Here is a 14673-nt window from a genome sequence, read left to right as displayed (position 1 = left end):
AATCATTAAGGATACAACAGGTATCCCTCAATATGCTATCGTGGTTTGGCCGTCTGTTTGACTACCTGTATGTCCGACCCAATGCCGCAGTGTAACGGGTACGGTGGTTATCACAAGATAACCGAATCAAACAACGTCGACCGTGGCTGCTTCTTGGATGGGTGACCGCTAAGCAAGCCTGTCCTTGTAAGCGGTCCACCTGCCCGGCCATTAGTGGTGGTTCTGAAGTCACCTCTAAGCCGTTGGTCCCCAGTTGAGTATTAGAGTGTGTATCTTAGCCCTAAATTCATCTGGTAAAATAAGTCGTTCTTTTACTTTTATGTTTTTGAGCTGTAACTCTTGGTATAAAATATCTTACAGACTTACAACTTGATAACTAATTAACTTAGCCTATATTCCAAGGACGAAGTCCATTTTTGTATGAAAAAGTCAAAGAGAAACCCGTTGATCTGTCTGCCCGTATTAAAAAAACTATCCTAAAAAAATTCTTAGTCTTAAAACTTGGTACAGATATTCATCTTGTTCCAAGGAAGAACTCTGCTGATTTAAGGTCAGAAGGTCAAAGGTTACGTTCTCGGGTCCTTTGAAACATCTTAGTGACAGTTCACTAATAGTACAATCATAACAGCATCTAGTTTACCGTTATTGTGTATTAACAATAATATTTAACTGAGGCTACAAGTGTACCGGATAAATACCACAGTTAGCTAGACGTGACTCGCTACTGGGTACTAAGCGGCAGTGTACCGGGAGGTAGAGTAAGGTAGCTTAGTGCGCGTGTGCGGGGGTGAGCGCGAGTGTTCGTGCGGGTGTGAGCGACGCCGCCTAGGAGCCCCAGTAGCGTCATGACGCCGGCTCCCGTGGTTACGATGCGTCGCTGACCGCGACCTGTCGGTCACGTTACTATGTAGTGCTCTCTCATGGATTACTCCAAGATTTACTTTGTTTTTACGTAGAATACACGTAATATGTTTTAAATAATACAAATACTTTTCACATTTTTGCATGTCAATTTGTTATTATAGTCGTTCACTGACAGCATTACAATGGATATGAGCAAAATAACATTTTAATATAGCAAGCATAATAATGATTGTTAATAGAATGATTGTACGATAATCACATGAATAAAATTAGAATAGTAAATTGTTAATACATTATTTAAAAATTCGTGTGTTTAAATAACTTTGAAAACCATATAACGTCACTATATTATTTCATATTACTATTTGTAATTATGTTAGGTTAGTTATTATCAGATTGCAGATCACGAAACGTAATGATTTTTGGTTTCATTGGACGATGGCAAAATGTCCGGAAAAATCCTGTGGAGCAAGTACTTTTTGCGATTCAATGTTTATTGAAATTAAATAAGGCTATTGCCATTTATAGAATTTAATATATATATACTTAAGATGAATTACACTTTAATAGTAAAATTGGTACTAAAACGTTTTAAAAGTAACTGTTAGAACTCTTCCTCTTTTAAACAAGAAATGTAGCATTGGGTAGTTTATGTATTATGGTGTCATTCTACATATTATGATATACTGTGATATTTGCTGAGTTATGACAAAAATTTGTAATTCAAACTTTAACAGGAAAACAAATGCATGCATTACACAAGTAAAGTTACCGAATGTTTAGAAGTGAAGGAACCGTTGACCTGTTGAGGCGACGCCGCGCGGCAGTCTCGTAGTAACGTTGCTCCTGCCACGGGTCAATGTCAAGTATGATTTGTTTATCCGCCAACCTGAATTGGATTTACATTTGGTTTACCATTTTCATGTTCAATTTCAGGCTCTCCCGCCACTAATATTGAGTGCTGCGATTCGTCGCGTTCAACGATTTCGAATCGAGCACTAAATTAAAGCTTTTGATTTAACTTTTAATTTTTATGTTTTAAATTAAATTTTTCTTATCTTATGCATGTTAAATATTTAAATTTATTAATAAAAACTCGTGCTAAAATAATAAAATACTAAAGCATATTACAATAGAAATTTATTATTTGTTTTTTATGCAAATATAATCAAATTTACAAAAATGAAAGTGTGATATAAGATGAAAAACTGTTTTCATACAATTATTTTCGTATATCTGTTGGGGTTTATGGATTATTGATAAATTTAACATTCATAAGGAAAATACTTATTTTATACTGTCAGTTGTATTTTTTTATTGGATTGAAAATTAATACGTTAAATGATAATATATTACAAAACATTTTACTACACAAAGTAGGGTACTACGCGTTGGAGAAAAAGGAAACATACATTATTGTAATATACCGTTCTGTTATCGGTATTGGTAGGTTACGTATTAATAATGGCTTTTTCCGGGTTGTTTTTCTATAATGTCGGTGTTTGTGACCTGGGAAATAATTGATTTACACTCATTTGTTTACTTTGTAATTTTTTAAATATTAAAAAAAATATTACAAAAAATTGGGTTCAGTTAAAAAATTAAGTGCTTTCATGATCCATACAAATTTACAAATATGAAACAAAAGTTGAAAATTATGTAAATTTGCCTCATCAAGTTTGGGATGGAGCTACAATATGTTACATCTGTCATATGCAGATGAGGAAACCAACTGTGTTGCTGCAATGACAAAACCGCCAATATACTGTGACCGATGCGTTGCCTCAAATATGACAACTGATTGTAGCTGTCCGTCTGTCTGTCATTTCATTCCTCCCCCCTCTCTTGCTCTCATTCTCTCTCTCTCTCTCTCTCTCTGACGTATGTCGGGGGTGACTTCATTCAACTTTGATATTGCTTACCAATCTCACTGTGCATGGAATATGAAGAAATGTCATTCTCAATCTTCCTCTACATACTCTAAAAGGACGCTGTCTTAAAAAAAAAAAGTTTGTGTAGGGAGATTTCATTTTATTACATTTCCTATTCTATTTTTTAAATATTTTTATGGAATACCCAATTTACATACACTATGTGAGAGCGCTTAAAAATATACAATAAAATTTCACATCTAAACAAATCTAAACAACTCATTTTATTTACAATACAAAGAATTTTTAACTTTCGAATAACAATTGCTTACTTTTATATCTTATGAATAAAAATGCGAACAATAATAATTGCACGCTCCTTAAAATAGTTTTGATTTATGATTTGTTACTGTTGAATAACAAATAATGATAGGTAGGTGATTGGTATGTGTATTTGGAGAGTTATGATGTAACACTTCAAAGAATTTGTTAATAAATAATTCTATGGGTATTTACTCATGTATATATATATATATATATATATATACATATAGGTACATGTATTTATAATACATTTATAAGTAAGTAACATAGCGCCCAAAACACAGTTAGCTATTCAATATACACTTTGTGCAAATTATAATTATATCATTATTATAATATGAATTTGTGCATTTATAATTCATATGATCGTGAAAAACAATTTTGACAAAACTTATATTTATTTGTACTTATTCCATTGCGACACAATCAATGAGTAAAATCAAATGTAATTTACAATTGGTTATTATTAACAGCTGAAATCGTACATTCGCTCCATCATGAAATATTAAATGGTACAATGGTTTGTTTAAGTTACAATTTTTTTATTAACAGGGTGTAATACGAGTAGTGATGAAAATAATACCAACACCGATGTCTTGTAATAATATGGTTATAATTTATAGTTAAGTTGAATTACAGTCGCTTTCCATACACTTTCTTAATAAAATATATGGTATTAGCTTTTTATAGCATATTCTAAACTCATAGTTTAGAGAATAATTTCTTATCATCTTTTACTTGGTGAAAAGAAGATAAACTAACGATAAAATTATAAAACGGAGATTATTAACACAGTTAACATGCCAGGATAGCTTATATTTTTGTGATTGTGTGCTGTGAATGCTGTCTAACGATAATGAAATATTTTTGTGAAAAGAAACTGATTATCTCACTGTGCGTAGGTTGGTGTCCAGGCCAATCTATTATTTTGTTTTTCATACTAATTGTGAATTTTACTTCAGCAGTACCTAGTATAAATACAGTTATAACAAAATTGTTCCCACCATAAAGTAAAAAACTGTGAAAGAAGATGTGTCTGCCCAGAACGAATGAGTGAGTGCGCGGGTGTAGTGTGATCATGGCGATAGTAATCAGTTCACGCTCGAAGGCGATTCTGGGGGTTGTGTTCGTGGGGGTGGGACTGCTACTCACCTTGATTGTAGGAAGTGCCGTGGGCTGGTTTGACGAGGAGTCTGGAGGGTCCGTCGGAGAGCTACCCTACATGCCCTACAGGGATTCGGCCATCCGGAACCGCATCGTCCATACTAAACAGGTATCCCAGAATAGTGTATAGTGTGTTTTTGCATGTTCACACCTGAGCACAATAGTTTATAATTCCCATAGTAAATTACTCGTCAGGCAAGTTTAATGACACTATATACAACTTACAAAAACATATACACTGATTTTGTACAAAAAATTTGTTTGTTTACATACTCAGACTCAACATGATCCATAAATGTAATAGAACCTCTTCGGTATTTTACGTTTCTAATTCTATGTACTAACTAATTAACAGTTAATTAAACATGACCATAACGGAATATAGTCCGTACAAAACACTTTTATGGTAAAGCTTTTACGAAATGTTCTTTTTCAGCAAATAAAATTAGCAAGTAAGGTAATAATATATTTCAATTTAAGCAATTTTACCATTATTTCTCACTGACTGTAAAATAGTCATTGCGCACTTAAGTTATCAATATTTAAGAAACTTGCTAACCTTTTTTTATTTTTAATACACTGATATAATTAAGTATCCAATGATCTAATGGAAGGTAACAAAAATCCATCGTAAAACATAATTAGAGTTTTTACGGTGTCCATTGCTATCAAGGAAACATTGCAGGATAAAATAAAATGTTCCGTCTTTTCATGATATCAAGAAAACAAGATCATCACATCTTGATATGTAATGAACAATTTGATATGATTAACTTTCAAAGTGGAGTCAAGCTTTTTACAGATTTGTTTAGTCTGTTTTTCTTGTTGTTGTCATGGTTACGATAGCCTTTTGCCTTTCTAGTGAAAACTGATATATGGCTAGTTGATGTATGGCCTCATGTCCCCAAATGCATTAGAGTTGTTCCTTCGACGATGAGTTACAGAAATACTAATTTTCAAATTCGTAGTATAGATAGAGTTGGGTTGGTAAGAGTTATCACACAGATGGATAGCAAACGACACGAAAAAAAAACTTGTGGGGTACATTGTTACGTAAAGCGATATAGTTACGTAATGAGCGGTAACAATATATAAACAACAGTATTAAAGATAAATTTCTATGGAAATGGCAATTACAGAAGTATATCGTTTAACATTGTTAAGTAATGTTTGTTGTTATTATTTCAAGGATAATCTTCTGTAACAATCGACATAATGAAATTATATGTTGTATTGTTATATAACAGGTGGCATTGTTATGACTAAGGACAGGTTTAAGTAATTAATTACTCTATGGATAATATTTCAGTGCCAGCGGAATTTTTATATTTTTAATTATTACATGTCTAAAATTATATTTTGTTTAATAAAATCCTAACAATGAAATGAGGTTTAATCCATTACAAAATTCATGAACAAATATTGAAATGGAATAAAACTTAATTTATGGACGTTGTTGTATTCATGATAAAACTTTGCCTTCTTAAATTCTTGGTATTATTTTAGCGGCATAATCATTTTAAAAAATGTTATCTGTTCTTTTTTATTTACGAAAACTACAAGTTTAAACATAATCCCATCAGAAATGCCAAGCCATACCATGAAGCAGCTATAATTACTGTACCCACAAGTTTATAATTAGTTCAAGTTTATAAACTGGCTGTGAATAGTCTTTTGTAACTTGTAGTTTTTATTTGTATTTCAGAGGACTAAATATGTAAGTTGAACGCTAAATATTTGAAAAGGAATAAAGGAATTAATAAATAAAATAGATAATGCATAATTAATCTAGTAAGCAAAAATAAAATGTGTTTTAGTATTGTTGAATTTATTTTAGGACCATAGGTCCTCTGTGTGGGCAAGAACTGCCATGTTCCGTTTTCTTTTTTTCGTTAGAAAGGGAAATGTGTAACTGAATGTGTAGGCTACTAAAAATTACATTAAATGGTAGTGAAGAAGTCTAATGTAGAGCTACTTATGATGATAAGTTTCACAAGAAATAGCCAATATGTATGATATTACAACATACAATAATTAAGTTACAAATAAGGGGAAACTCAAATATTAAAATTTTAACATCTTGCACACTTAATACATGTTTGATATAAAACTCAGATAATTATGAAGTAAAAGGGTATTCGTTAGGCCCAGTAATAACCGGTCGAGAGCCTTGGCCTCCTCATTATGCATATCTTTCAGCCTATACTCAATCTTCCTTTTAATAACGACGAGAGAAGTTGGTTCGTAAAGGTTTAAGTATCAGCGTTTCTTACATTTATTTCTTCATGAAGAGTTCAAAATTCAGTAAGTATTAAAACATGATATGTCAATATTAATTCATTTTTCAATCATTATGAGACTATATGGCATATCGTTCGAGTGTTTAACAATTGTTGAATACATTTTGTGACATTGATGTTTTAAATAAATATTTGATGAATTAAATCAATAATAATTTCCGAATAAGTGTCAGATTTTACGCCTACGTTTTATATAATGAAAGGATTATGCAGTGGTGTTAAAGTAGTCTTGCTCCAAAATTCCTGTTTTCTTACCCATTTGCAAAGTTCTATCCTATATCCAGTTCAAGTTTGAGATAGACAATTGCTCTATACATTTTAATCTGCAAATAGTTCTAATTAATAATGTAAATAAAGAAATAATTCCTAAAGAATAATGAATAAAGTGTAAGCTGTCACTCTTGCGAGGATATCGTTTGAGATTCATTCATCTGCACGATAAGTATAAAAGGATATTTCAAGATATTGAGTTATAGTGTGAGGCGTGGGATGAGAAGAATTGAAGCACGCCTTTTTTAGTCTACAAAGTGAAATTACCGATTAAATGAGTTGTCAGGCATCTAAACCTGCACCAGGAACCCCTTTGTAAGTAGTAGCTCTGAAGAAGCCTCTTTGTCAACGCATCTACAGTATTGTAGAGCCAATCTCCCTTTGAGTTTTTATACTGAACATTTCATAAATTGTAAAATGTTGAATGCTAAAATGTTTCATGTAAGCTTTAACACTAATCAAAGAAAAATAAATTAACAGAGAAATGTTGTGATAATATGCAAAAGTTGTTTGCGTGTGAAGATGTTTGGGTGTTTTATATTTAATCACACAACACCTAATGTTCGAATTTGGACAAAATCTGTACATTATTTAAATTTAGGAATCAATCGTAGGTGTATTTTTATTTGTAAATAACAATTACAATTACTTTTAAAAGTAATTTTAAAAAAATTCATAAAAGCAATAGTTTTACACCCGGTATAACCATACAAAAATAGTGTCACATAACTTTGTATTTGCATGAATAAATATCAGCTATTGTGTGATGTATATAGTAAAGATAAATATTGCTATCTAATGTTTATTATGGATGGCAAAAGTGACATATGCAAACCAATTTGGGTATTCTAGATTTTACTTAATAGCAAAATTGAAGACGTATTCATTTTAACTGTGCCACAATTGGTATCTTAAACAACAAATTTAAGATTAAAATGCCAGGATTCTTCTAATTTTTGTCGAATATTATAATATTAATTTAGAATTGAAAATGGTCTCCATTTTTCTATTCCTACTTTGTAACACTCAATATTGTCTTGAAGCTTCAATAGAAAAGCGAACGACGATACCGTTAAGGTATTATTAGTATCTGTTCAGAACCAGTAATAAAATATTAGTGTATATTAAATTTCGTGCAGTAAAGGTATTATAGGCATATATATAACTAAAAATTAAAGTAAAATGTGTATATAGACTATATTTATTGTCATTATAGATAGTTACTTATTGATTAAATGGTTAAAAATATTTTTATAGACTAAGTAACTCCTTTGTGGATGTACGATGAAGTTACACAATGGTGAAGGGTTTTAATCAGAACTTTACCGAAGCCAATTATTTTAACTTTCAAGAGAAAAACGCGGTTATATTTCCATAACAAGGTAAACAGTGAAGGCAAACTTTGAGAGTTACAACTCTAACATAACTACTCCTTACCAATTCGAGTAATTTTAAAACTTCAGATATTTTGTTCTAAACTAATTACTATGCCACAACAGTAAAGTTCAACCTCCATCTGAATATTATTTTTTATAGGATAGTGATAATAGTATTTATTATATACACGAGTATATTTGAGGTGTCATTTTATGGCACTTAATTATTAAACTTAAAAGATTAAAAAGATAACATTACAGTCATACTGTCATTAACTAATTATAGAAGGAGGGAACTAGCTAAGTGCAAATAAAAATATACCGCATGAGTTAGAAAATGTACTTTTCTTCTTACTGTAATCATTAACGGGCAGTTAGGCAGTGATGTCAGGTAATTATTAAACATTTATCGCCAGCTAAGTGTGTAATGTGTATCCTTGGTGAGAAGGAAGTTGCTGTCAGGAAGCGATCCACTGGGGTGACTACTTGTACTGCAGTAGAAAGAAATTAATAGTATCGCCTCACCAGAACTCTGCGTTCTCTTATTAATGCGAACGCAATTACACCTGTTCCCTCCCCAGTTGCCTGCACTGTTATAAAGAGTGGCTCTCACGGCCTTAATTTGTTTATTGATATATACTTTTACATCAGGTTATTAATTTTCTTAGCCATAAAATGTTTTTGTCTCTTAGCTTCAAACCTATCCATCCTTTTCAAACGAGAAAGAAAATTAACAACGATTAGTAAGGTATTGCTGCCATTTGTGTGGTAAACCAATGAGCCACTGAACCGATCCAATCTCACTTCAAGTACTTTAGTTATATCCTTCAAAACATCGTGAGTTACATGTACACTAGAAATTAAAATGTTGATCTTCCTCGTATTTTGGGTTTCAATATTTTCACTAATATTTATTTATTTAGCATCCAGCATCTTCGTTTCTACCACATACTCGAATGTTTTATCGGATTAAAAATTTTCCATTTCAAACTGAGCTTTCATTTTCTTTACCTGTTCGGCTACAACTTTAGCCTTTTCTACATCACTTCCAAATCAGACATTGTTCCCTTCTAATTACTTACGCATTCTAGACGGAAGGAAACTTTGGCTTCCATGGCTGGGTCAGACTAAATTTTCTCATACATCTTGTTGAACATTTCCTCATACGCAAAATTCGCACTTCCTTTCTTCTATTTCTAACGTTTTGTAGTGATGTATACGAGGCTTAAAAGTGGCAATACAGTCTGCACAGTTATATAAATCAGTGAATTTTGACATTATAGTTTCACGGTGAACACATTTCCTCGAATTTAACCTTATATTGTGAGCATTCATCAGCAAATTTAATCAAGCAAAGCTGAACAATTCGAAAACCGAAGCTGGACGGCACGGGTCCGAAGCTGCGATAAGTGGTCTTGCCGTGTCGGAAGAGAGAGAGCGACTGCTAGTACTGTCAATTAAACCAGTGTATCTCCATTATTGCTTTGGACCTTGCTATATTGCATTGCAAACTAAAACACTGTAATTGAACACTGTCTTGAAGCTAACTAGATAGCGCTGAAGGTTAAGCCAGTGTATTTCTAATACCATATTGAAGCTAGTAAGGTATAATTGTCGGCTTAACTAATATATTTGTAATACCTTCTTTGGGATTGTAAAATAGCATCGCCGGTTGTCAGTATGTTTCCAATATTTAACCATGAGGTTAGCTAGATAGCTTTGACGTGTAAGCCAATTAATGTATTTCCAATAACACCGTAATGGTAGCGAAACAGCACTGCCGACAACCATCTCCAGTGCCACCTTGAGTTTGATGCAACATTAAAATACAACAGCTACGCCAATGTATCTCCAATGCCATCCTGGGGCTAGCTAGATAGCGCTATAGTTTAAGCCAGTATATTCCAGTACCATTTTGGTGCTAACAATGTAACATTGAAGGCTTCCAAAACGGCCTTGAGGTCTGTTGGCCTAAAACTGTCAAGTAAACCAGTATATATTTAATACCGTCTTGAATTTAGAGAGTTAAAAAGGTCTAAGCTTTTGTATCAGAATTAAGAGATTAAATTAACCTTATACATTGGCTGGCCTTAAGGATTTTCTAGCTTTGATGTTGTAGTGAACTGTCATAATATATTATGGTAAAGTATATGTAACGTAGTCTTTCTGTGCTGTTTAAATGAAGCATGCATAAAAGAGGAAATGAAAGAGATGAAATGTCAAGTGCGCTCTAAGACGGATTCATATCTGCGGGTGACATTTCATTTCCTCATTCTTTTCTATTTCAACACGTGTTCTATAAAGAGTGTATTCTTATGTTCCATATACTTGTACGATTCAACGACTATTAAACCAAATTTAGGAGCTTGTTATGTAGGTGATTTTGTATTATTGGCGTTCGTTCATTTAATTGTGTGTATTGAATAAAGCTTGATTATAAACCAACATGAAGAAATAAGATGATAAGTTGATTAGTAATTTATAACCAATAATCCGATATTAAGTTGACTAGTAAATCTAGAACAGTGTCTGAACAACACGCGTTTGTTTTAGTAATCCATGTTTTAAACTAAAACACAAATATTCTCCTGAGATTAATATTGGATATTTATAACTCAGTTATGCACAGTCCTATATTCGAATTTATTTTAGAGCCTTTAAAAGTACATCTAGAGTGCCACAGTGTTTTATTGACACAACATATGAATATACAACTATTTGTTAGTCGCGGTTTCAGACTCAATTTTCAAAATGAAGTCCGTAACCTACTAAGTGAAAGTACTTATGTCGTAATATGATAGAGCTCTAGGATATTTTTCAAACATAAGTAGGCATATATCAGGGATATTTGAGTGTTATGATGATCAGAGGTTAAAATATGCGACTGACTTATATCTGGTTTTGTGCGTGTAGGAGAATTTCTGGTTAGAATAAATTACATTTCCGACGCCACAGCTGAGTTTGTCTCGTTGCCTCGACCAAGAAAACATACACACAAGTCTCAGTAACCTTCTTCGATCAAAAAGTTGACTTCTAGATTTTGTACCTTATTTAGGTCTAAAATATTTCCAGTGTTGTATTAGGGTTTGTTTTGTTGTTCCGATGAAGAAAAAAAAATACTTACATACGTAAGAATGAGGAGCCTACTACGGTAAAAATATCTACTTCCGGTATAAGTAGAAAGTTTTTATTAAGTTGTAACATTCGAAAATAATCATTTATAATGGGATTTGTTTTATATTTTTTTTATTTTTTTTATTTTTTTTTATATTTAGTCTTATTTTACTCGGACCGTAATCTGGAAAAGGATGGCGCGTTGTTTTTCCTTAAGTCACTGTAAAATGCAAAATATAAAAAATATCAAGGAAGTTAACCTGTTTCAGTATGTTGTGTGCAAAAATTCGCAGATTTTTTCATTAAAGTATATTTTATAATGGTGTGCAAATAATATTTCAAATGCTACAGATGTTTTAAATTCGTCACTGGTACAATGTTGAGTAAAGTCTAGATAGCATATTTGTCTTTGCTATTTATATTACAGTAGTGATGAAGCAATGTAATTCATAAAATGTCTAAAATATAAATTTAAACAAATATTTTAGCCTCTTTTACAAACTACGAGTGTCGGCTATTTAATTTGGTAAGTGCATAATGAATTCTACCCTCAGATTACTCCCGTTTACTATGTGATTTTTACTATGGTAAATACAATTTAAATTATACAATTTTAAATGTAAACCACAGTTTTATTTTTATGTGTTTAACAGTATAAATAAATTTTTAACATAAATTAATGGTAACAGCAGTGTAAAAATTAATTATAAAATAAGTAATGTAATTAACTTGTTTAATTTAAAATTCGAGGTACACGAAGGACAAAAAATTCTTCTTGCCGGCCCGTGTTTGACGTGAGCAAGTTTTTACACAGAGAGGACTGACAAAGTTGTGTTTGCGTTGGACAAGGATGTTAAAGTGGGTGATGCAAACAATGTTGTCAACCAGGCGGAGCTCAATCCAAACTCACATCCGGGAAAGTTGTTCCTTTGGAGGAAAATTCCAATTTTAAAGCATTATATTACAAAGAAATTTGTAAGGGATAAATCGCGAGTGAGTTAACTTGTATAACCTCTAGATAGAGTAATAAAAATATAATCTATAAATGTTACTATAGCACATATTTACCTGTTGTCAATTTTTGGAAATGCTTACAAATTTGTACATAAGGTGAACAGACTAATATTTATAGAAACAAACTAATGTTTAAAAAAGAATCACTAAACTATAGTTTTAACATTTAAAATTTTTATTTTTTCGTTCTAAATAGTAAATATATAATTAATTATTATAACAATTACAAAGGTATAGGAGAAATACTTCCTAGATTTTTAGTAATTGGCATGTTAAAAAATAAATTTGCACTAATAGTGCAACGGTATGATAAATATAAATCTGTCTACCGCAGATTTAGTAATATTAAACCATTTAGTACTATTCAAAAAATATTAAATTATTTTGAAATGGAGTAGTTTAGAACATGCGTAGAGTAATGACATTTAAAATGAAGACTTTTACTTTTACCATCTTAATATTACACAAAAGATACATAGTTGTTTGTAAATATTGGTTTTCTTGTTTGACTCATATAAAAAAAGGAGAAAATACGTGCTAAATTTACATAAGTATCTAGATAATTTTTGGCGTAAGATTGGCACAGCTTCAGGAAATCGACAAAACACAAGGTGTGTGTTGCTTCGTTTAGGATCGAACTGTCCATATGCGTATGTTTTATTACTTTTTTCATCACATATTACAATTAGTAAATACAAGCAACTTAGAATTTTGCATTCATGTTAAGCCAATCAAAGGGACATTAAAACATTTGGAAAAATTCAAGGTGATATTTAATTCTGAATCGCTAATTTTAATTAATTAATTTCCTCAAAAAATATTCATTATCACTATTCTGAAAAAGGTTTTAGTAGGATTAACTTTTGTGATATATTAGTTCTGGAAATTTTTAAATGGAACATTTTGAAATATAAAGAAGAATTAGTTAACGAAAATTGTTATTCCTTTAACTAGCTTAAATAAATTGGCAAGTTTAAACCTATTCACAGTAACAATTTTTGAGACTTAGTTATAAATTACAAAGACTAATAGCTCTAAATGAAATGGGAGCTATATCATTTAAATACAGGCATACTAAAAAAACAGTCGAAGGAATAATATTTAAAGTAAAATACAAAATTCAAATCATCTGTTCCCAAAAAAATACAAGATGGAGAAGATACAATGACTTTCTCTGCCGTCTCGGTATCGTTCCGGGATTGAATGGGTGCATTGAGTCGTCCCATCAAATCACTTCATGTCTGGTCTCCAGATATTGGAGAAGAACATTTTATCTGCCTTTGACAATCCGTATCAAGGATTCAGCGTCAAAAAAGACAAGCAATCCAGATAATATTTTATTTTGATCCTGATCTTCTAATTTATAATACCAGTGAAGGTTTTACGGTGGTGTGTTAAAAGGAAATAATATTTCGGTTATTCCATGAGTGAACGGGGTTTTCAGCATGTGCTGTACAGATGTTTTACGTATTTTAAAATGTGACTGTGATTTATTGTATATAACAAGAGTGCCTAGTCTTAATATTTCATACAAAATAGTCGTGAATATCTGTTTGTTGGTCCTTATCGTCTCCGATTTGTTGCCCAAAATGTTATCAAAACTATTAATTACTTTTATACACATCTTTGTAAAATTAGTTAAATTTAGCAGTTAGCTATCGTGTTAAAAAAAGAAAACGTTACAGGTAAAGGTTCTAGTTGTAGGTTTACTATGTCTATACAAGATTTGAATTAAAATATAATAAGCACCACCCTTTGATTTACTGGGTTTGTTTTGTGTTATACTCGTATTCAAACAACCTTTGTTATGATACATAACAATAATATTAATCACTATCAGTTACACATGGTTTTGCACGCGTTTGCCTGTTGAATATCAGGTACGTATTATTCATGACCTATTCGAATAGTCTAAAAAAAAAAAACTGTGAAAATAAGCGATGATCATTGGAAGACATTCAAATCTCCTGATCCATTTCAGAAGAGTTGGACTTTGGGTTTGGAGAGCAGTATTTTGGGGCCCTGTAGTAGTGGTTTTTACTATCTTCTTCCGATGGTTTAACTTATACCCGGTGCTCCAATAAAGTTTGCATATTTGCTCTAATTAAAGAATATATGGCAACGTTGGTCTGAAAGGTCACATCAGTCAGAAGACGTATACTTGTGGGCATTTTAATCTACTTATGGTCTAAGTGATTTTCGACGCCGTAGTAGCCTTGTCCCGATCAAGAAATTACATACTTACGTTGGTCTGAAAATGTAGATCTCCTCGTGGTTGCCCTTATTGATCCGCACGAATAGAGTTTACTTTATCTGTTCAGTTTAAGCCAGGTATATTTAAATTTCATTGTTCTAGATCATCGTGAAGTTTAAAAA

The 14673-nt window shown here is 31.8% G+C and overlaps 1 protein-coding gene across 4 annotated transcripts in view; it reads left to right on the top strand.

Annotated features, from left to right (window-relative positions):
• Positions 1 to 3789: 3789 nt before the first annotated feature.
• Positions 3790 to 14673, top strand: part of LOC124354204 (collagen alpha-1(XVIII) chain-like) — a 240658-nt gene continuing 229774 nt past the window's right edge. For 2 of the 4 annotated variants that reach the window (XM_046804487.1, XM_046804486.1), the window contains exon 1: positions 3790 to 4332. In XM_046804487.1, the coding sequence (XP_046660443.1) occupies positions 4138 to 4332 (195 nt within the window). In that variant the 5' untranslated portion in view covers positions 3790 to 4137. The remainder of the gene's footprint in view (positions 4333 to 14673) is intronic. The other 2 variants (XM_046804489.1, XM_046804488.1) reach the window with 2 other exon arrangements.

This window comes from Homalodisca vitripennis, chromosome 2 (assembly GCF_021130785.1).
Source record: "Homalodisca vitripennis isolate AUS2020 chromosome 2, UT_GWSS_2.1, whole genome shotgun sequence".
NCBI classification, from domain to species: domain Eukaryota; kingdom Metazoa; phylum Arthropoda; class Insecta; order Hemiptera; family Cicadellidae; genus Homalodisca; species Homalodisca vitripennis.
This window is presented reverse-complemented; position numbering and strand designations above follow the sequence as displayed.